The 24597-nt window shown below is 37.6% G+C and overlaps 1 protein-coding gene and 1 long non-coding RNA gene across 2 annotated transcripts; both read left to right on the plus strand.

The window, feature by feature from the left end:
* Positions 1–4097: 4097 nt before the first annotated feature.
* On the plus strand, positions 4098–8898 carry LOC112275109 (uncharacterized). The gene is made up of 7 exons (XM_024505140.3): positions 4098–5251; positions 5971–6047; positions 6268–6325; positions 6554–6617; positions 6788–6857; positions 6982–7348; positions 7909–8898. Exons 1-7 carry the CDS (start codon positions 5008–5010, stop codon positions 8499–8501), a joined length of 1473 nt encoding a protein of 490 aa, XP_024360908.1. The 5' UTR covers positions 4098–5007; the 3' UTR covers positions 8502–8898.
* A 9788-nt stretch (positions 8899–18686) lies between these two features.
* Positions 18687–22014, plus strand: LOC149986619 (uncharacterized). The gene is made up of 2 exons (XR_016500133.1): positions 18687–20571; positions 21083–22014. It is a non-coding gene; the product is annotated as an uncharacterized LOC149986619 (long non-coding RNA).
* The last annotated feature ends 2583 nt before the right edge of the window (positions 22015–24597 follow it).

Raw genomic sequence — 24597 nt, forward strand, 5'->3', positions numbered from 1 at the left:
TCCCACTGAAACTTTTATGTACAAAAAATAATAATCTGTGTAATAAAAACAAAGAATTGTATTGGTTATTTAATTAATGATATTCACATATTGCATTCATTATTTGAAATCTTATATTGTATGGTATTCAGGACCTATTAAGGTAGTATTCTATCTTCGTTTTTCAATAATTATTTTGATTGAAAAATCAATTTATGTGACATCATTTTTACATTCATGTTTAATATTTGTCTAAATAATCTAAGAAATGTTTTTGGCTCCTCCTAAACTTATAGTTCGAGGACTAAATCTTTCGATCATATGTTTGATATCTAAAATGCTAACGTTGGATTTTGAATGGGATAGGAATCAAAATAATTTGTTCAGTCTTTTTCCTTAAATTTTACCGTTTAGGTAGCTTGCCTCCACATTTTGTTAAAGAAAGTGTTAATTTTTGCCTAATTTGTGAGGTGGATAAATGGCCTCTTTCAAAACATGCAACCACTATTCTCTTTTCTAACTACTCTATTTCTTACAATGGTTGCATCCAACACTACCCCAATACTTCAATCCTTAGAATGTTGTAGCAATTGATCAACTTTGTGGGGCTCTTGCCTTTTTTTCTTTTTCTTTTTTTGCATTTCCTCACTTGCTTCCTTTTTCAATTATTATTTGTCATTTATTATTTTGTATGGGCATGTTATTGTTTAACATTCTTTTGGGGCTCAGAGTGACATCTTTTTCTCCATATACCAAGTGCCTTGGAAGGAGACCCATTCTATTTATAGCAACAAAATGTGATCTCGGCCATGCCCCCAAGGGAATTGCTTACCATCATTCCCATTGATGCAGGAGAAAGCCCATGATCACTTTATTATATATACATATACACAAAACAAAACCATGTAAAAAAAAATTAAAAAAAAAAAGGAAGAAAGAAGTAAGAAGAATGCTCTTTTTACATGTTGTAGACATTTTTTTGTAAGAATATTGAACACTACAAAATAATATTTACTATATATACTATTGCTTATTACCAAATCTTTATACCATCCCAAGCTCCTATTTAAACAAAACCTTGAGCTAAGGGAGAAAAGGGGAGAGGGGTGTTGGATTCCATGTCATGTAGATCTTATAGAATGGATGTTGAAAGAATCACAATGCAAAAGAGGGATATCAAAAAATCAATAAAAAGGGACCGGAAGTTAGTATGGCTCTTTGGCAAAGCCCTCCATGACAAACCCCGAAGTCATTTTACAAGGAGAAATGTAAGGAATGAAAAGGATTCGTTTTATTTTGTATTGGGTCCCATCAATATCAAGCTCAGTAATATCGGAATCCCGAGAGACCCCACAAAATATACATGAGCGGATTTTTATTGTCAATGCCAAGTTAAAATGAAGTTGATGCTTTTTGCATCCTACAAGGATGACCATTCTTTTGAGGCATTCTATTAGTTATTTATATTTGTATATTTTATTTATTTTTAATGTACTAGTGATTGCTTTGCTTTGTGCAACTCTTTCCAAGTTCAAAAAGATGTGGTATTTGTCCATTATGTTGATGTGTAATTCTTTGATTGGTTGGACTTTGCTGGCATCTTTATTCATGTTTCATTCTGTGTTTTCTTTTTATTACTATTCTTGAACCAAGAGAATATGCAACATTATTTACAGATCTAAACTAAGCCTGCTTATGGTTGGTAGCAAATATATATATGCCCACAAAATATGTAACTAGAAGTGATCATAGATTGAGGAAGTGAAACTCCATTCCAATAATGCTCAGACGTGTTTTGTTTTGTTTTGTTTTTAAGTCAAATTCTCACTCATTGGTTAAATCATGCAAACTGTTCATTGTCATTACTATCATCGTCATCATTATATTTATTAAGCATTGCTATTAGTTTAATTTTGATAGTATTAGTTATTTCCACTTAGATAGAATAATTACAATCTCTTTTGACATGTTCTTCACTCTCTCTCAAACTCACACTTCTATATCTGTATCTATATATATATATATATATATACACACACACACACTCAATGCTTTCAATGCAGCTAAGAAATGATGCATGGGCCACAATGGGGTTAAATAAAAGGCAAAAATATGAAAAATGATGCATCCAATAAGCAATCTTTGAAACCTCCCTTGGCTTGGTTTGAGGATCATTTTTTGTCGTTTTGCGCTCATGGGACAATTTCAGGGAGGTGGTTGTAGGGTAGCTTTACGCACTCAATAAAGTTGAGCCTAATTTCAGACCAATGAATAAGGGAAAAAGAAGGAAAATAATAGAATACAAAATCATAAAATATCCCATCCTCGTTGTTGGTAGAGGAATTGGAACTGGGTCCAAGACCTTTGCACATGAGAGTTAATAAAGGCAAACGTTGAAAACTATAAATATAATTTCCTCGACGTAATAAAGCATTTGTCAAGAGAGTTTTTTTTATGCATCAAAGGCAAGTTTTGACTCGACCCAATGATTATGTATTATTATTCTTATAATTCCTTTAATAGTACACGTACCAGATTCTGAAGCGCAAGCCCCAGAAATGTTGAGCAAAGAGTGGCCCAATGATTAAACAATCATTGACAAACTCTACACACACTGGCATGTGTCACAGAACACCAAAAGATGGGGATGCAAAAGACAAATCAGTACTACAGAAAACAAAGGAAAATCTCCACATACACGCACACAGACAGACACACACACACACACAAAGACTGTAAAAACATCACAATTTTCTGAAGCCCGGAACTTACACAAGTGGACACCATGAGGAGGTGTGAAAATCACCCTCGCTACACCTATACACACAATGAACTGCAGACATGAACTGTTCACATAACTACACACTCTCAGTGAACTCGGTTGTGTTCTACGTAGACTACAGCTGCAGTGGGTTTAACTAAGTGTGGAGCTCAGGGTCTAACTAAGTGTGAGGTTTTCTCCTCTGAATGATGAGGCTTGTGCAATAGAACCTCGACAAATCAAACTCAAGCGGGTCGCGGGAAAATCCACGTCCAGAAAAAGGAAAGAGTGGCTGTGTGTGTGTGTTTTGTTGTTGGTATTTTGGGTTCTGGAATGTGTGTGGGGCCGCGGTGTTGATGGTTGAGCAGGGATGGGAGGGGGGGCTGTACGTGGGAGGGAGGGAGGACGCAGCTTGAAAGCGCCAATGGACGGATGTGGGGCTAAATTTGGGCTCCAGCCTGGGCTGCAATGCTTGTGTCGTCACACACTTTGACCGGCTCGCTCGCTGTCTCGATTGCTCGCGTCCCTTGGCAAGTTGAGATCCAGGCATGTCGCGGAGACGCTGGCCTCAGCCGTGGACGCTTCTGCAGACCACGTGGTGCCCTCACACCTCGGGGTGAACTGTAGAGGAACGTCCCTTTGTGGGAACCATCTACGTACCACTAGGAGGGGGCATTGGGTGGGGCACACACCCTTGCCTTGCTAGTGTGGAATTTTTAAATGCGCACTTGAGGACATCAGCAACAAGGCTACGGTGTGGTCAGCGTGGAGTGAAGCTTGTCCAACTCTTGCGCTGGGGTTCAACAACAGACCCTTCACCACTTTTTTTTTCTTCTATTATTCATCTCGCATCTAGAGGCTTTCATCGGATTTCATCGGATTTCATCGGATCTTCAAGTTTTATATGTGTTTACGACTGAGCAACTTTCAGACTTGCTTTTATTTTAACATTCTTTGTCTATTGCTGTGTTTTTAGAAAAAGCAGATATAGAAGAAGGTCGTCTTCATATGGAACTGATCTACAGACCCCACCAATCCTACTTGCTGCCCGGTACAATCCTGAGAGAGTAGCTTCCAGTCTGGTCACCGCTGACTGATCGAGAGAGTTAATATTAACAATCCATGACAGCATCCGGCTCGCCACGCGTGGGCGAACATGGTGGAGGGTTCGGGACCCTGCCCGAGTCCATCTAAGGGACACCCTTGTCCCCGACCTTCAGTGCTGGGGCATGGGCCGTCTCACCCGGCGGTGAACCCTTGGAAGCGAAGATTTTACCGGGCTCTACGAGAACTGGGGGTATAAACTTTGTGCATCGCCGTGCTGGGCCTTTCCCTTTCCATCCTCTGCTCCCCCCCCCCCCCCCCTTTGCGTTGCCATTCCGTGGCTCCCTCCGCTCAATTCGATCGTGCTTGCCAAACTTTTCTTTCCCGCTGCTTGCTTCCCACCGCTCGGGACCGATTGTTTTGTCTGTAAGTAGTTTTGTATCTATATTATTCTCTCTGCTCCAGAGTGCTGCTTTGTTGCACTTCTGCAAGCCGTTTAACGGGCTGTTGTCTCTCTCTTCAAGGTTACGATCGGGCTTGAATCTAAGTTAGCCCCATCGCTGACGCTAAGATTCATCTCACTGCACTAGATATCCCTATCGCAATTCGATCATTGCTCGCTGGAATCATCGGTTCGCGCTGCTTTGTGCACGTGCGCGCCTGTGTGTTTGTGTGTGTGGAGATAATCTACGAACTGGGTTATGTTACAAGGGTGACGGCACAATATATATTTTAAATCTGCAGCGGCATCTAGTTTCTAGATTCATTTCGGCACTAGTCTGGTGGATTCTTGGCCAGGTTTGGAGGAGCGCTGAGGTATTGCGGAAGTTGCAGAGTCAGTTGCAGAGAGTGCGGCTTTTGTGGACAGCTCAGTTGGGGTTTTTGCATTGCCGATTTAGGTGTTGGCGGTAGCGAGTGGGAGGGTTTGGCTTCGTCGCTGGTTCTTCCGTTGTTGAGGCCACCAAGACAGTCATCAATTAAAAACTTGAGTACTGCACGATGGAAATCTTATAGAGTGATCCCGTTTCATTTGACCTTCACCGCCGCGAATAACACCCCCGTGCAAGCACCCCCTAGGCCTGGTTGTACTTTTCAATTGAAAGTGTACAGGGTGTGCCGACTCCCGAACATTTTGGATAGTAGTGATCTTTGAGAGTGCGTGTACACCAGGCAGAAGCGTCCGGGATCATTTTGTGTTGGAATCTTCCGCCTGATCCGCCAAGATGTTTCAGATGAATTCGAAATACATGAGTCCGGGGATGTCGAGTCCGGGACCGTATCAGCAGCGGGCACAACCCTCTGTATACGTGCATGACAAACTGTCTCCATCCTATGGCAGTTCCCACGGCATGAATGGAGGTGATATGGTGCCTTTGAGTCCCGCAGATCCCAAGCCTCGTCTACGATGGACTCCAGAGCTTCACGAACGCTTTGTAGACGCCGTAACACAACTTGGCGGGGCTGACAGTAAGTCCACCTCTTCTTACCCTTCAATTCCAATTTTCACACTAATTGACCGACAGGAAACTGCATTGAGACAGGTTCTGAACCGAGCATGCCGATTACTGAATGGACCAGGAGAGTGCTCCAAGCTTTAGGTTCCAGACTTGAACTTGTTTTCTTTCGATTCTAAGACTGCAACTCTGCTGTTGCGGTCCGACCAAGTGTCTAGTGGTTGTCTCGTCTTTGGCCTAGTAGGTGTGTTAAAGAATACAGGTTTCCTTAATTCTGGTTCGTGTTCTTCCATCTACAGCAGTCCTTCGAATTAGTTTCGACTGTGGCAGTTGGCAGAAGGGAGCCTACACCTTCCATCTAGGGGTATACCCAAGGCTTCCGGCCACGCGTACATCGGCTTCATTATAAATCACATAATGTTCCAGTCTGGAAATGCCCCGATTCAATTTATTGAGCTTTGAGATAAAGCCAGGAGATAATGGCACAGGCTTGAGGATTTAGTACTGTGGCCAAGTTCTTACTTTAACATCAGATATTTGCTGTGTAAATTTCTAAGCAGTTCGAGTCTTGTAATTTGCGCAGAACTGTTGTTTGCATGGCCATCGAAAATGTATTTACTAGCACCGATATTCTCTACCTTCGTGTCTGTTCAGTATCCTTCTAGTTACAAGATTGCTGCTGCTTCTACGTCTTCAAATTTTCTTTCTTTAATATCATATGTCTTTGTGCAGAGGCTACTCCGAAATCCGTTATGCGCATTATGGGAGTGAAAGGGCTGACTCTGTACCATCTGAAAAGTCATCTGCAGGTATACTTTACTTATTTTCGTTGGATTGTTTTGGTATACGTCATGAACTAACGACTTGCATTGCATGGCGACTTATAACTGGACTGATTTCATCCCCATAGAGTATTTTTATGCGATTGCTATCCAAGTTGCGAAATGATTGAAGTTGACCACGCACTGTCCATAGGAAATTAGTCATATGAATGTCTTGGAGAGTGGCTGAACATGAGTGGATCTGCAGAAATATAGGCTTGGGAAGCAGCTCAACAGAGATCAACATCTTCAAAACAAGGATGGAAGTAAGTCATGCCTTCTCCATCCGTTTAACATTTTATTATTCTTACACCTGAATCCTCTTGTATCCGCTGCTTTTTTTGAATTTGAAATAGATGGAGCCCCGAAGAGGCATGAAAGTGAGAATCCTACCCGATTGTATGTCCGACAAAAAAAAAAAAAAAAAAAAAAAAAACACGAATATGAGAGCCTAGCGTTGATTTGATAAGAACTAATTGTAGCTGTCTCTGCAGGTTTACAGCGGTCGAATTCCTTCTCAGATGGTGTCCAGCCTTTGAAGTCTCAAAATCCTCAAGAGTAAGTACCAAGATAACATGGTATATGATCAGCCACCTGTCGATCCTTACCGCATAATCTGTGTACTTGAATTCTTTGTCTTGCTATGCAGAATGTTAATTTTTCGAAACTGTTTATGGTTTGCGTACGGCGAGATGTTTGAAGTGACCTGTGTTGTGATTCTATGGCAGTGGCTTGCAAATGACTGATCAGATTCAGTTACAATTGGAAGTTCAGCAACGTTTACAAGATCAGTTGGAGGTAATAATCCTTCTCTTCAATCTACACAACTCCATTGTTCCTCTGCGCGGTCAGTTGCAGAGGATCAGACCTCATTTAGGAAACCCAGCTAATTCTCGACTTCGGAACCTTGTTATGATCGCAGGTGCAAAGACATCTACAAATGCGCATTGAGGCACAAGGCAAATATCTGCAATCTATTCTGGAGAAAGCGAAAGAAACTCTCGCCAGTCACACAAATGAGTCTCCGAGCTTGGAAGCCGCACATGCGGAGCTCACCAAGCTGGCCACTAAAGTGACCACAGTGGGCAACATGATGCCTTCGGGTTTCTCCAACCTTGGCATGGCGGGAATGGCGCAGCCTGACTCTCTCATGAATCCTCATCCACTTCCTCGACAGCCATCTCGAAATTCGGACACTTCCTCACAAAAGAGCTTTCTCACGAATCTCACCCCGAACGCCGAGGACAGTGGGGGAATCACCGGGAGCGGCGAGCCTCAAGGCGCTACCGGTAGACTACTGACTCCTTCTTCGAGTCGCGTCTCGCAACACCATATCTCCTTGCTTCTTAGGGACTTGTTTTAAGGGAGGGTTAGATGTCGGAATAGGTCTTGTGGCATGGCGATGGGGTCAGGTCCTTGCATGAAGTCGCTAACACCTAGATCACTGATGCAGGCCACTACATGAGTAACTCGGAGTTTACCTTTTTCCACCAGCTTCCATCTGATGCATACAGACTAACCAATTGAAGCACTTTGTTTCAATCTTAGTCCTTCTATTGATCTGCAAATTTTGTTTCGAGGAGGGCGACATTGAACCGAATTAATCCATTGCTAGGGTTGATATTCCTTTTGGTCTGATCGGGGGTTGCAATTTATAAGCTTCCTTGGGCATTGCTCCTGAGATGAGGATCGTATCGCTGTGTAGGGTTTTTTTTTGGTATTTGAGATTAGAGGATAGAAGAAGGGGTTCAGCTTTGGGATTTCCGCTTGCACACATCTTGTGAGATCCTCGATCGGTTTTGGCAGCTAGCCGCCAACTGAAGTGGGTCTTCGTATGATTCTTGTTCAGAGGATGATGATGGTGTTGGGCAGGAGTCTTCCACACAATTTCAAGAAGAGATGAGTGCTAACCGCCTGCACGCGCAGGGATCCAGCAATGGTAGAGGCAAACCAGCTCGCCTTGTACATCCAGCAGCTGTTTCTACAACGTCACCTGCTTTAATGAGAGTCAACGTGTCATCCTCACCACACTGTAGTTCCGTCGCAAGTTTCTGGCCCACTAGCTCCTTCCAAAATATGCCGTCTTCATCGATGAACATCCGTGTTTTGTCCGAGTCCAACGACAGCAACGCAAACCAGCTTGCAAATGGTATGGTTATGGAGAGGCTGACCTCCCAGCAGCGTGTGGGGATTCCCCACCCGAGCGTGGACAGTGTGGCTGGTGACCACCTTGGTGGATTACTGCAAGGCGGGTTCGCGAGCTTGCACGATATGTATGGTCAAGAGTTTGAACGACCCAATGCAACCATGCACGGAGTAGCACATGACGTGAAGGAGGAGCATAGTTCCCTGGAGCAAAACTATCACGGAAACAGCTACTTGCAGTGTAGAGGTAGCGAGCTGGACTTGAACCACGGATGGGAGCGGTACATCTCCTCATGAATTGAGGCATGCTGGTCAAAGGGTTAGTTAGGAATTGTCCGGATTGCTTCAACTGAAGCAACAATGCTCTGATGTGCTTCAAATTGGTAACCTTGACAATGCCCATGTGGAGGGAGTGAAGGTAGAACAGGGTTGAAGAGTCTGTTATGTAAGCGTATGTGCAAGATTCCACTTACGGCAAGGGTTTCTTTGTTTCTGTAGTTGTCAATGGGGTCTCGAACGGGCACATGAGCGGTTCTGGGTTGATTGCTTACTCGTCCCAATCTCGACGAGGGAGTTCTTTGCCCTCTCGCCCGCCCGAAAGCCTACGTTAGAATCATAAACAGATCTATAATGTACTTAAATGGTCTTTGTACAGTAAAAAATCAGGCAGACGTGTCGGAAATGTTGATTATCATTCTTCGATTTTGGAAACGTCTTTGTGATGCTGGACAGCGCATTTTGAACGTAATTTGAATCACAGTCGTAGCTGTAGCTTGTGTTGTGAAAGACAAGCAGTTGTATACGGGTGATCTCTAGTTTTGTAGCCTTTGAGCCTCAATAGTTTTCACAGCTTATAGAAAAACTTGCTTACCACTTTTGAACTTACTGACATCTTGTAACTTCGTGGGTGCATTTGAAAATCAAACGAGCCGCCCACTACCTTGATAACATCTGTCTCGTGTCCTCATCGCTCACAACTAGCAGGCTACTGGAGGTGTCCACTTCCAAAACTGTACTCCATGAGATTTTGAGCTGGAATCAGTGTCATCTTGTTCCATGGTGCCAAGTCCGTGAACACCAGCTATTTGCTGTCTTTGAGCTTAGCGGGCTTGGGGTATGTTCCCATGGTGGCAAACGAAATCATCATCTGCCCAAAACACTTGCAGCTCACTCTCGGAGTCTGATTTCTTCCAGAGCTTTGATAGAAAAGGTTCATTTGCATCATAAATGGTACGTCAAACTTGCTTAGAGCCTCAAGTCTGGGGATTAAGTTTAAGGCTGAAGAATCGGCAAATTTGTTAACATCAAAAAGTTCCAAGCAGTTCAGAGAAGTAGGCTAAGTTAACAAAAACAAACCTTGCAGTCTTTACTGACGTTGACTTATTTGGTTATAATTCATTTTTTCAAATTGATCTTTATATCTTTGCCCTGTCAAAGTAGTTGGCTGAGGTTTTTGATGAAAATTAGTCTGGAATGCATAGTCCGACGCGGCAGTCATAGCTGGCCGACGGATGTCATCGCTTAATGGTTTGATAGTTTCTCTATTTTATGTCGAAGAGTTTTTGAAGCCTTGTTGATTATCTCAGTGGAACCCATGAGCTCCTGCCATGCCCAACCTCAACGTATGATACTAACTACTAGAACTCTATGTGCCGATGGGCTTTGAAAGGAAAACATCGAATCAATAGGGCTGTGATGAGGAGGCCAGTTATTTCTCACCCTCACGTGGTGACACTGAATCTCGCAACTCGCTGAGAAGAATTCTTTCACGTTTGGACTCTAGATTGCTAGGTCAGATCGGCTCCAATGGGATCATCCACAAGACGTCAACGCCCTAGAACATGAAACTGGGTAAACCATCACTACTTCATATGACCAAATTCACATGGTAGAAATGAACAAGACCGAGGCTGCACACGTCGACTTCACTGACCAGACCAGACCAGACTACGACAGTGCCGAGTGATGAAATCTCAACTGTAGAAAAATGATTCCTCGCCGAATGTTGGCACCACAACAAAGTTGTATAGAGTTTCTGTTTGTCGACTGCTGCTTGTGCTGATACCAGGCTTCGCAGCTTCTCCCAGACCAGGAATTCCAGGCACTGCCTGATTTCCACCGAGATCACAGGTGCACACAAGATCTGTGATTAGTCTCGGCCGCATGCTTGGCGTCTTTGAGGCCTCGTTTTGCTACCTGGGTAGGATTTTTTGCGAACGAAATGACAAGGAAATGAGCTGTGGCTTTACTCTCCAACTGAAGTTGGCAGATTTTTTAACTTACTCTGAGTATGTTTTGATAAATCAGCCACTGTCACCAAATTATATTGCCATTTCTTTCACTTCTTTCAAAAGAAAGTCACGTAAAGCTTTTGCGATGCCTGACAGTGATTGTTCCTGTTTTCCATCTTCATAAATTTCGTATGTAGCAAAATGTAGCTTGTCCAAATGCATTTAAGATTTTGTACACAATAAACAAAATTTTTTGTGATGTTGAATAGTGACTATTTTTGTGATGTTGAATAGTGACATTAATGTGTGGTCTTATGTGACTAATTTAGAAATTTTTCTTTTGTTATTTTTTTCATTTATAGAATTTGAAATTCATTTATAAAAACAAAACTCAAGTCGTTACTCGGGCTTATATTCAGTATTAGCAAAAAAATTATCGGTTTAACATGAAAAAGAAAAAAAAGAAAGAAAAAAATCCATTACGGATGTCTACTCGAAATGATTTGTCTCAGAAAAATATTGGAGTAAAATCATTTGTTTCCATGCAATTGTATGTGAAAGTTTATAAACTATGCAAGGTTTATAATAATGAAAAGAGTAATTTTTTTATATTTATGATTACTAGAAATATTCTACACAACATGATCTAAACTGATTGTAAAATATTTGATACCTTCTACTCAGAAACGTAGTATTAAAAACATTACTAAAATTCATTGCACCCAGGATTTTAAGCAAATTACAATCTACAAGTTCCCATCACCACCTTGATTCAAAACCTTTTACAAATAGATAATCTACTTCTTCAAAATATAATGATACCACAAATGACAGTTTCCAGAATATTTTCATTACACGTGCAATATGATAAAAAAATCTGTTTTTATTGTATTAGTGAACTATACCTCAGTGTTTCAAAAATGGAATTAACCCACATGCAATGAAGAGCTTTTCCCATCTTCAAGTGTTTGATGCATAACTCTTTTGATGCCATACTGCCATTTGCTTGGACTACCACCATGATAATTGTGGTATTATTGAAGATAATGATTTAATCAATTAAAGTAACGACACAAACGTACATAGAGTAAGAGACCACACACAATGATACCATTTTTTTGTTCTTTGATAGTAATAAAAACACATCTTTTATTCTCTATTTTGTATTTTTCCAATAAATTCTCTGTTCAAGTTTTTACCAACTGTATTAGAGCATATTAATGAAAACATGGTTGTAGTTGTTTAAAATGTGTTGTAAACACATGGGCATAAATGTGATTGGATAAATCAACCAAAGAATCTTCTTATCTTCTGATTCCAAATCCTATACTATGGCAATGGTAATTAGCTAAAATTTTCAATGTTAGTTTTTTAGTTTATATATATATATATATATATTCATTTGACATAATTTTAGATACCTTAAATTAATTCCTTTATGGCATCTTCATTATCCATAAAAATATAAATAAGTAAATACAATTTTGGAGAAAGTTAATAGTACAGTTAAGAATGCAATAGTTCAAAACTGAGATAATCAATTTTTTCCTCGTTTCGATTGTGCATCAAAATTGCCGACTCATGGACTAAAAAGCTGGCTGCATTGAAGTGCCTGAGGAGCTCTCGCGTCTATGAAGTGCCCACCTTGCAATGATCTCAGATCCATTGCAACGTAATACACTTTGTGGTTTAATTTGCTTTGCATATTAGTATATACCTAGTGATTTATCTTATGAACCTCGATAATTGTGATTCCAAGATTCAAAGTTTAATAAGATTGTTTACTTGAAATCAGGTTTAGCAAGATTTAGGATCTAAGCAAGATTATATGCAGACTAACTGTGAAAAAAAAATAGTCCATACTCCAATGGCCCCCATGCAATCTGTAGGTGACAAGGGACATATACAAGCTTTGAAAGATGAAGTGATTGAATTAGAGCTAATCAAAGCAGTCATAAGTATAGAAAATTACAATAAGATCTATTCCATCCATGCGGTATTAGGAGAAATTCTATCCAAAGAATTTGCTTGAAGCTGCATAGGACTTCTTCCATGCAACAATATACTTGAGGTTGAAGTAGACCTAACTATTGTCAAAAAGAATTCTAAGCATTTCTAAAGATAGGTAATTGTGGTATACTTTAGTAGAGATAAGCAACCTCCAATGGTCATTATCAATTAGGTAGTTTCTCTATAAGAAAAGGTTGGGAATTGGGTAGGAGTAGGTGACAACTTAGATTATGGTTTCTTTCAGTTTATTAGCCATCAATTTGTGATCACCCAAAAACTACTTACGCTTACCCCTTACAAATCTTGCTAGGAGACATGTATTCTACAAACTTGGACACTAAGCTTCAATGCCACTCACCTCTTAGGTTTTAAAGTTCTTATCAGAATCACCTTCAAAAATATTTTAAATAATTTTTTTGAAGAGGCTGCCTAAATTATTGGTGGTTTAGGTGAATTACTTGGCAGTGATAAACAAAATTCCACCTTAACAAATCATCAATTCTATGTCAAGCTTACCTTTGGATCAAGGTGGAAGACTTTTCTTTTAGTGATAAATATTGCAATAGAATAAAAAGCCACAATTCTTATTGGCTATTGCAATTTTTTCATAGACTACCACTTTTGTCTATTTATAAATCATCTTATTAAGGATTGAAAGGAATTTTGAAGAAGAAGAAAAAATGATGTAGTTTTAATTGATAAAACAATGGCTAATAGGTAGCCCATCAGCATTAATCAATGCAATCTTCTACCAATTCTTCTAGTGGATGAAAAGATTAATTCTAAAATCTTAGTTAGTAGCTTTAGTAGCTCTAGAATAAAAAAGATTATTAGTGGCTCTGATAACAAGGATCTCTAATCTAATAATCTTTGCAACAAGGCAAGGTGTGAAGATAAATAGTAAGTAATAATTAAAAAGTTAAATAAAAATATTTTACATTGAGAATAACTTGCTTATAGATCAAAGATTTGAGCCTCATCAATGCTCACTTGTAGTGTATATAGATTCCTAAGAGAGATGACGAGGCCTTAGTCTTATCCTCCTAACTACATTCAAGGTACTACAACCTATATTGAACTTATACATCTTTCTTTCCACAAGGACAATACTAGCTATTAGTCCTCCTATTTTTTACTATTAGAACCAATATTTTTTCATTTTTGACTTTACCATAGTATTCAAAAATATCCAATTAGCCTAAGAACTATGCTTGGCCTTTAAATCTTGCTCTATTTCTTCATAATGGTTTCCAAAGGGGTAAAATTTATTTTTATCAAAGTCTTAAAAATTGCTCTAAACTTTTTTAAAAAATTCTAAATAAATTCTAAAAATTCTTATAATATTTTTTAATTTTAAAATAAATTTAATGCTATATTTTCTTACCTTATTTATTTTTTATAGTAATAAAATTAATATAAATTAATTATAAATTCTATTATTTCTATTAATATTTAAAAAGATATAAAATTCTTTTTCATGCTTCTTTTAACTATTAACTAATATTTATAGTTTTTTTTATAAGTAATTCATATAGATATAAGGTTAATGTAGATAATGATCTTAATAATTAATCTTTAATAATCGACGATAGATAAAAATACTAAATTAACTCAGATAATTATCTCTAAGACTTAATAAGATTCTATTTCTACAACTAACATTCTAATTTTATATTTTTCTAAGGATTTATATAATACTCACCATATATTGTAATTTTAAGCATAAAGATTATATTTTTTTGTACTAAATATCCAAGTGAATAATTTTAATGACTCATATAAAGAACCAAGTCTCAAAATCCTCATGTAAGATTTAAAAATAGGAATAGAATAGGTAGAAAAAATTTCATTGAGATGAGAAGGTCCAGAGCCTCTTATAAGTTAAAATTTAATACCAAAAAAAAAAAAAAAAAAAAAAAAAACTTCTTGGTGGTGTGATCAAGCCATTTGAACAGAAAAAAAAAATTAGTCATAATTGAAGAAGACACTCGCTCTTTTATTCTACCTTTCTAATATTGGAGGCTATTTCCTACCTTTGGTATTTACTTCAGCCTAAGATTAAGTATTTCCGTATAGATTGTATCATGATCTTGAGCACCTAACAACCTCCATCTTGTCTTTGGACATTCTATTATAGGAAGTATGGAGTAATTAGGAGAAGAAAGGCCAAGCTATAAGAAAGAGATTCAGTTTTAGCCTCTAAACCACTTAGTTCTTGTCCAATTCTTGTGTTTACATCCAATACATGAAGTTTGTAAATTAGTTAACTCCAAAAGTATGCAAAACCAATGTTTTCAACTATTAACCAACAATGTATCTAAATCCTAGCTTACCGGCTTATTCCTTCTTGGTACACATCAAAAATTGGCCATATGTCTAAAAGTATAAATAAAATACTCATTAAATTGTTTAAACAACTATCAAGATGCTTGAGCTTAAATAACAATTGACTTTAATGGGATTGCTTCTTCCATTCTAGTCCATGGTATTTGATAGTGTTGGTGATGCTTTTATGATATTTAATAGTATGGATAATGCTTCTATTGTATATCTGCTCTAATTTTTAATATTAACTTAATAAAAAGACCTCTCATTGGCTATCTCAACTCTTTAATCTTTTTCAATGATATCATTGTTTCAAAGTATCTACACTTTTAGTTTATAAAGTAGCTCTAAGAAAGATGATTAGTATCTCCAAATAAAGGCTTTTTCAACCTCTAGACTAAAAAATTCATAGATTTTCTGCTCTAAGGATAATAAGACATTTTAAGATCTGCTTGTTTCGAATGATCAATGATCCTCTATACTTGACATAGCATGCTAAAGGCTTCTACAAGGCCTAAGATGATTTGAGGCTTCTTTCAATTTATAACTAATTCTTCTTGTCATATGTCATGAAATTAACAATTATTATACAAAACATTAAAGCCCTAAATTACCTCAAAAAAGTTATTATTGTTTGAAAATATTAATTTTGTATTTTATCATTTTTAAGATATTAATATTTAATAAGAGTCACTAAGATTTGGTAGTCTAATCCTTGCCTAAGCTTCACGGAAAAATTATATTGAACCATTAAATTTTACAAAGAATTTTGCTTACGTAAGATAAAAGATTGTTACTACTCCAAAGTTATCTTATATTCTATATTTTTTTGTTGTTGTAATCACTTTCTAAACAAACCTTTTTAATTTGACCTACTAGTCTCAATTAAATGATATTATAGGTTAATTACAATTCTACAAATAAAAGCAAGCAAAAAATCAAAAGATTTGTAGCAAGGTCAAATAGCAACTAGTTGTCACGGACATACATATAATTACCTATATGAATAGATAAAAGTATGTAAAAGTAGGTTAATTGTGTAATATCTTCTAGAGAAGCTTCTTAGAAGCTTCATAGACGCTGCTTTGACTTTATAGGAGTCTATAGTTGACTTTTAGGTTAGAAACTTGGTCAACAAGTTAGCCATGTGCCACACATGTTGGAAGCTTAAAGAACAAGCTAACTACGTGGTCCATCCATAGAAAACTTGCCTTGCAAGCAAAGGCATGTGGCCTAGAAAGTCAACATATATTGGAGGTCTTATAGAACATCGCCACGTGGCTTCTAGTTAGATAGTATATATAGAGGCAAGAGTGAAGCCCTCTTCACTCTTGTCAACTCCTTTCTTGCTTCTAGTCTAGTTTCAAGGGTCTCTAGTTTTCTTGTATTTTGGCAATAGCCATTCCAGTTTCTTTCTTAATATACATATTTCTATTTTGTCCTATTTCTTTTTGAGAAAAGTCTCACTGACTCTTTAGCTTTCATCGAGTTCTTGTCCTTGACAGATTGACAAGAGTACACTTACAATATCAGAGCTTTGTCTTTTCTTGATTAAGAGTGGATTACCCCTTTTTCTTGATAAGACATAAGCGCATTAGAAGTTGCGGATTACCCTCTTTTAAACTGATATTGTTCTTAGTATTTTCTTTGTTATCAATTCCTCTCTTCTATTTGTTTTGAGCGTTATTAGACATCTTCTCTTTTCTAAGTGCTACTATGGCAGAGCTTGTTGAAATGAAGAGTGCAATGGCACAGATGCAAGAGCAATTGAGGGAGTTAATGCTTGCGATGCATCAACTCAATTTACCACCACAAGGAGCAACAAGAATGGTAGGAAGTGAAGATATAGAGATGATTGGGGCTGCTTCAACATCTACACCAAACCATGTCCCTTCTCCCAGAATGGAACACCCTTCGAGTGTTAGAGAACCGAGAGTTGCCTTGCCCGAGAAGTTTGATGGTACCAGATCCAAGTTTCGAGGATTCATCAATCAGGTCCAACTAGTAATTGAACTTCAACCCCAGAGCTATCCAACTCCAGGGTCACAAGTTAGATTCATTGGTACACTTCTTTCAGGTTCAGCATTGTCATGGTTTTCATCTTTTCTTGAACGACGAGATCCAATATTGGATAATCTGGAGGCTTTTTTGGCGGAGTTTCGATCCATGTTTGGAGAACATGATGCAATTCGTGTTGCAACCAACAAGATCCGTATTTTGCGACAAGGCAATCGATCAGTAACATTATATGCTTCGCAATTTCGACAACTTGCAACTGATATCAAGTGGGATGATGCCGCACTTGTGAGTCAATTTCTCTACGGATTACAATATGAGGTAAAGAAATTGATGCTTAATTTACCTGATCCTCAAACATTGAGTCAAGCAATTGACTTTGCTGTGAAGTGCGACAATCGACTTTTTGAATTTCGATCCGAGAGTCGTACAAGTGGGCCTCAACGTTACTACAATTCAATGGCAACACCGACGTCTCCTCAACACATACCTTCGGAAGTAGAGGATATGCAAATTGATGCGGTACGTTTCAAACCTCTTACTGAGCAAGAAAAGTCTCGTCGTCGACAAGAAGGATTGTGCTTATATTGTGGAGAACCTAAGCACACTGCTCAACATTGTCCAAAGAAGCGACGTAACTACAAAATGAGGAGTACGACTGTGAAAGAAGACAGTATGTCGGAAAACGAGTACGTCCAGCTACAATAGGGACCGTGCGGCTGGAATCTTGTACAACTTCTAATGAAGGTCCTATCCTCTCCTCAGAACCATCTCCTTGTTTTATAATAGATGTGCGTTTAGGACCTAATAATTACAAAGCCTCTGCCTTGATAGATTCAGGAGCCTCAGCTTGTTTTTTAGATGAAGAATTTGCTAGATGTCATAGAATATCATTAATACAAAAAACTAAACCTGTACACGTAGAAGTTATAGATGGTCGTCCGTTGTCTTCTGGAGATGTAACTCACGAAACACTTCCTGTAGATGTAGTAATAAATGGTCATAGTAGTTGCGTAATTTTTAATATAATTAGATCTCCCTCTAATCCAGTAATTTTAGGCTTATCATGGTTAGAAAAGTATAATCCTCGAATAGATTGGATTTCTCGTAAACTTGATTTTCCTCGGAGCATTAGTAACAGTTCTATTAATCAAGTAAAAAACCATGAGTCTAGTATAGTAAAACCCGCACTTATAGGTGCAAAAGCATTTATACACGCAGCAAAAGAAGGATCAACTTTTGCTATTTATGCTGCACCTATTTCTGAAAGCGTAAAGACTTCAAGTGGCATTCCAAGTCAATATCAGGATTATCAAGACGTTTTTGAGAAAAAGAATGCAGATATTCTTCCTGAGCATCGCCCATACGATTGTTCAATCGATCTCAAGGAAGGAACTCAGCCACCATTTGGACCAATTTACAGTTTATCGCAAGATGAGTTGGCTGAACTCAAGACATATATTGACGAGAATTTAGCGAAGAATTTCATACGTCATTCAAAATCTCCAGCAGGAGCTCCAATTTTATTCGTAAAGAAAAAAGATGGATCTTTACGAATGTGTGTTGACTATCGAGGACTCAACAAGATCACAATCAAGAACAGGTATCCATTACCTTTGATATCAGGACTCCTTGACCAGTTAAATCAAGCTAAGATCTATACAAAAATAGATCTAAGAGGAGCATATAATCTAGTACGGATCAAAGAAGGAGATGAATGGAAGACTGCGTTTCGAACCAGGTACGGACACTTTGAATACAATGTCATGCCTTTTGGACTCACGAATGCACCAGCTGCTTTTCAACATCTCATGAATGATGTATTTCGTGAATTCTTAGACAATTTTGTCGTCTGCTATCTAGACGATATCCTGATCTATTCCAAGAACGTTGAAGAACATGAAATACATGTTCGTCAAGTATTACAAAAACTTAGAGATGCAGGATTGTACGCCAAGATGGAAAAGTGTGTATTTCACACTACTCAAGTTGACTTTTTAGGATACATCATTTCAAATGATGGTCTCATGATGGATTCTAAGAAAGTCCAAACAATCATGGATTGGAAGATTCCAAAGACTGTAAGAGATGTCCAATGTTTCTTGGGATTTGCCAATTACTATCGGATCTTCATCAAAGACTTCTCACGAGTTGCAGCTCCACTTACACGCTTGACTAGTAAAGATAAATTTCAATGGAATCAAGAAGCGGAAGCAGCATTTGAAGCCTTGAAGACATCGTTTGTCTCTGCACCAGTCTTATATCGTGTTGACTTTTCCAAGGTATTTTTTATGGAAACAGACGCATCGGATTTTGCCTTGGGTGCAGTTTTATCACAAATGGGAACAGATGACAAACTTCATCCGATAGCTTTTCATTCAAGAAAATTCTCAGCAGCCGAGATCAATTATGAGATCCACGATAAAGAACTTCTTGCGATCGTGGATTCCTTTCAAGAATGGCGTCATTATCTAGAAGGCGCTTCTAGTCCAGTCACTGTGTATACAGATCACAAGAACCTCGAGTATTTCATGTCAGCACGCGTGTTGAATCGTCGTCAAGCTCGTTGGAGTATGTCTTTGTCAAGATTCGACTTCATTATCACTTATCGGCCAGGAAAACAACAAGGTTTGTCCGATGCCCTGTCTAGACGTTCTTATTTTGCACCAAAAGAAGGAGATGCAGCTTTTGAGCAACAAAGAACGGTCCCCTTGAAACCGGAGCAATTTCATCTCCGAGCAGTGAAATCAACATTGACTGTTGATTCAACTTTTCTCAAGCAAATCCAGTCCAGTATGTCCTCAGACCCTCTTGTTCATGATATCGAGAATAATTCTTCCAAGTCTCATGATTCTTCTAAGTTCGAGTTCAAGAATAATCTATTATATTTTGAAGGACGCCTATATGTTCCAGAAGGAAAAGCACGTTTGCGTGTTCTTCAAGCACGTCATGACTTTCCAGCAGCAGGGCACTTTGGATATAATAAGACTCTGGAACTCATATCAAGAGATTTTTGGTGGCCACAAATGTGGAAGTCAGTCAAAGACTTTGTACAATCATGTGATATTTGTTCAAGATCAAAAATTCCTCGACATCGACCTTACGGACTTCTTCAGCCATTACCTATACCAGAACAACCATGGTCTTCTGTTTCTATGGATTTCATCACAGATCTTCCAAACTCAAGATCTTATGATTCTATATTTGTGATAGTAGATCGTTTCACCAAGATGGCACATTTTATGCCATGTACAAAATCTATCACAGGTGAAGAAACAGCTAAGCTTTTCATTGATAATATCTATCGCTATCATGGATTACCTAAAGATATCATATCGGATAGGGGAACTCAATTTGTGTCGAGATTCTGGAGGACTCTTTTCAAGATTTTAAAAGTGGACATAAAGCTATCTTCAGCTTTCCATCCTCAAACTGATGGACAAACAGAGCGCGTAAACCAAGTCTTGGAACAGTATTTAAGGTGTACCATCAACTACCAACAAGATGATTGGACAAACCTTCTGCCATTGGCAGAGTTTGCTTATAATAATACGGTACATTCCTCCACGCAACAAACACCTTTCTTTGCCAATTATGGCTATCATCCACGACTTGATACTTTTGATTTTTCAAAAGTTGATAATCCTGCAGCAGAAGATATGGCAAATCGGTTGTCAGAGTTACATGCAATAATGAAGGCGCAGTTGAAGAAAGCTCAAGAACGACAAAAGATAAATGCAGATGTATATCGTAAAGAGCAACCACAACTCAACGTGGGTGATAAGGTATGGCTACTTCGTCGCAATATCAAGACCACTCGACCTTGTGACAAATTGGACTATCGTAGGCTTGGCCCCTTTTCTGTTTCTGAACAGATCAACCCAGTTGCATATCGGTTACATCTACCGGAGTCAATGAAGATCCATCCTGTATTCCACGTGTCTCTTCTTGAACCATATAAGACAGTGGATATACAAGGAAGAAGACAAATGCCACCGCCTCCTATAGAAGTAGATAATAATGAAGAATTTGAGGTGGAAGAGATATTAGACTCAAGGCGGTGCCGAAATAAGCTAGAATATCTTGTTCATTGGCGCGGATATGATATTAGTGAGCGCACATGGGAGCCATCCAGGAATCTAGCAAATGCATCAGCTAAAGTCAAAGTTTTTCATCAACGACATCCATCAAAACCAAGATGAAAACCTCTCTTATAAAAGAGACAAGATTGAGGCAAGATAACATTCAAATTCCTATCCTTGTTTGTAACTTCTTTGCATTTGTGACGCTAATTAGATGGAGAGCCAACAACCAGCGGATTCAACTCAAGAACCTTCATTTGCTGACTTACCGGATGAGACATTACGATTGTCACAACCTTCAAGACGACGCAACCGAGATGAAGATCCTCAAGAACGACATGTTCTTCCTCGAATAGATGGTGAGATACAACGCGTTTGGTATCACGACCTTGGAAGAGATTCTCGATGTTTGGTGATATTATTGGAGATAGGAACGACTCCTGATGGTGTTTCAAATGTATTATTTGAAGGAAGTTATGAAGGCCTCAACAGTGATCAAATAACAGGGTGGTCTTCTCGCCCTGGAATGGGACACTATCGATGGCTAAGAGGACCCATCAACTATCTTCGAAGAGAACAAAGATCAGAGTATGTAGCAAATACAATTCGCCGCATATTAGATTTTCTCAATATATAATCACCGCTCCTCGTGGAACTCGTCCCTAGAAGGGGGGGTAATGTCACGGACATACATATAATTACCTATATGAATAGATAAAAGTATGTAAAAGTAGGTTAATTGTGTAATATCTTCTAGAGAAGCTTCTTAGAAGCTTCATAGACGCTGCTTTGACTTTATAGGAGTCTATAGTTGACTTTTAGGTTAGAAACTTGGTCAACAAGTTAGCCATGTGCCACACATGTTGGAAGCTTAAAGAACAAGCTAACTACGTGGTCCATCCATAGAAAACTTGCCTTGCAAGCAAAGGCATGTGGCCTAGAAAGTCAACATATATTGGAGGTCTTATAGAACATCGCCACGTGGCTTCTAGTTAGATAGTATATATAGAGGCAAGAGTGAAGCCCTCTTCACTCTTGTCAACTCCTTTCTTGCTTCTAGTCTAGTTTCAAGGGTCTCTAGTTTTCTTGTATTTTGGCAATAGCCATTCCAGTTTCTTTCTTAATATACATATTTCTATTTTGTCCTATTTCTTTTTGAGAAAAGTCTCACTGACTCTTTAGCTTTCATCGAGTTCTTGTCCTTGACACTAGTCAATGATTCCTACTCAAAGAAATTCTTTAAAGCTATCAAGGAGTATACTAAGGCATCTTACATCACCAAACTAATATATGAATATAATATTTTTTTATATAGATTAGATGAACTTAGAGCAAATCTACAACAATTATGACTTGTCTTTGTACAAGTATATGGCTTAATCAACAGATTAAGAAGATATAGCATCCCAAATCATAATTGGCCTCTCAAGCTATCTAATTAAATAACCAAAGAAATCCTTAGTACATTCATCTACATGAGCAAATTGGAAGTTACTCATAAAGGCATGTCAGTAGAATAAGCCTAAGATCTAATATGATGATAATTGAGTTTTATAAAATTTATTCAAATTTGATCAAAGAAGATTATATTTCTATGCTTATGGAAGCAAGTATGAAAAACCAATTGCCATTTGACATTACTTGGAGCCTCATCTTATTATTAAATAAAGGTGAAACATAATGTCATTTAAAAAACTAAAGGCCTATCGTGCTTCTTAATGTAGTATACAAGTTCTTTGCCAAAGATTTGTAATTTAATCCATAACTTATATTAGTGGAAATAATTAATTTTGATCAATTTCTATTTTTTCTAATATATTTTATTTTGGAAAATATACTCTAACATACAAAACCATTGATTGGACCACTCATATCAATCAAGCTATAATTTTTTTAAATTAAATTTTAGTAAGGCCTACAATATTATTGATTGAATATTCTTCTTTTAAGCAATGGCAGCTCTTGGCCTTTCTAATGGATTCATTTTTATGAACAAGCTGCTTTTTTAAGTTGCTATAACTAATATGAAGGTAAATGATGTCTTGTCTTTGACCTCCAATATTGGGCACAATATGTACTAGGAATCTTCTAGCACCATATCTCTTTCTCATCATTACAAAATCTTTTAATTCCATAATCAAAGAAGAAGTTGCAACTAGTTGGATTAAAAAAAATTAATTACTTATAAAAATAGATAATAAATGATTGTTCAATACATTGATAATACATCTTTCATTCTTATAAGAAAAGAGGCTTCAACCAAGGATAGCATATGCACATTAAATATATTTTTTTGTGAATTGATTTTCAATTGAAAAAAATCTAAAGGCTATTAAATAAGACAATAGTACAATTGGCCACCTCGTATAAATTAACCACCTTGAAGTGTCTGGGATTGATGAAGCCATAATTAATAAATTATTGAGTACACTATTTGAGCTTCTTTTCTTCATATACAATGCTGATGAGTTTTTAAAGGCTTGGATTAAAAAAACAATTATGGTACTTGTTTACAATTAGAATAAATTCTATGAGGTAAGAGATTATAATTAATAAGGTGCTTCTATTGTTGATTTTTTTCTTTGTCTCAATTAAAAGGGAGGATAGGAGGAGAGGAGGGAAGGAATATGAAGGCTAGAATTTCAAAAATGTAAGTCAGTATCTAGAATTATACATCATCATATTCACTACACCCCACTTAAAATAAGGTACTATGGCTCTAATGTTGTTAGCTAAAGAAGCGAGACTACCTCAATTTCATAAATTCAATGGATGTACTGACTACATTAATGGAAAAATGGATCTTTAAGGTATTTAAACTTACATCTTTAAACCTACATATATTGATTTAATTTTCTTTTTTGTACTTTTAATCCTATAAAAAGAATCAGTGGACTTTGAACCTCAAATATTTCATTCAATCCAACTTTCAAGCCAAATATGAGTACAAGATTTGGAATAGAATTGAATCTTTAGGCAGTTCTTTGTACAAGATCTGATTCCATGACAATCTAGCTCCCATGATGAACTTATGAGTGAGTCATTTTGGTGGTCAACTTTCACTTTTTAAATAAGTGCTAGCTTCTTCAAAACTATGGCAATGTAACTACACGAAGCAAAATTTTTGTACATCAAGGATGTCAAGTTAGATGATGAGTTCCTTACAATTGTAGAGATTGCATCGTGATTCAATATCTTGTCCTTAAAAAAAGAAGCATGAGAGGGGGCAATATAATGCCTCATAAGCTTTTGGGACTAACTACTGACTATAATTTAACTATCATTACTTGGCTAAGAATGAATGAAGTATTTTCAAAGGGCTACTAATGTCCTATCATGCTATGTCTTTTGATTTATTTGTAATCTCATAATTGCTATTATAGGCCTTTGATAGGAATAAATCATCATGGATAATACACCATTATTCATAATTTTGTCAACCTTGAAATGTTTAATTAGATCCGAACATCCCTCCTTTATATAAGATGATGGAAGCTTCTATTATTTCATACAAGGCACCTTGTACTACATGCATGTAATTTCTATAATGTGTGGTCCACATAAAATTCTAGTTTTCATGTTCTATAGTAGGATTGATAAACTAGATAGGAATCCTGGTTGGTTGCAATGGCTTGGAAAAAAAATGCTCTAATTCCATTCATGAATTTCTTGGCCAAATTAAGTAGAAACCTCCTTCAATAGAGATATGTCATCTCAAATGTGATTAAA

The sequence above is a fragment of the Physcomitrium patens genome, chromosome 22, assembly GCF_059467195.1.
Source record: "Physcomitrium patens ecotype Gransden chromosome 22, ASM5946719v1, whole genome shotgun sequence".
NCBI classification, from domain to species: Eukaryota; Viridiplantae; Streptophyta; class Bryopsida; order Funariales; family Funariaceae; genus Physcomitrium; species Physcomitrium patens.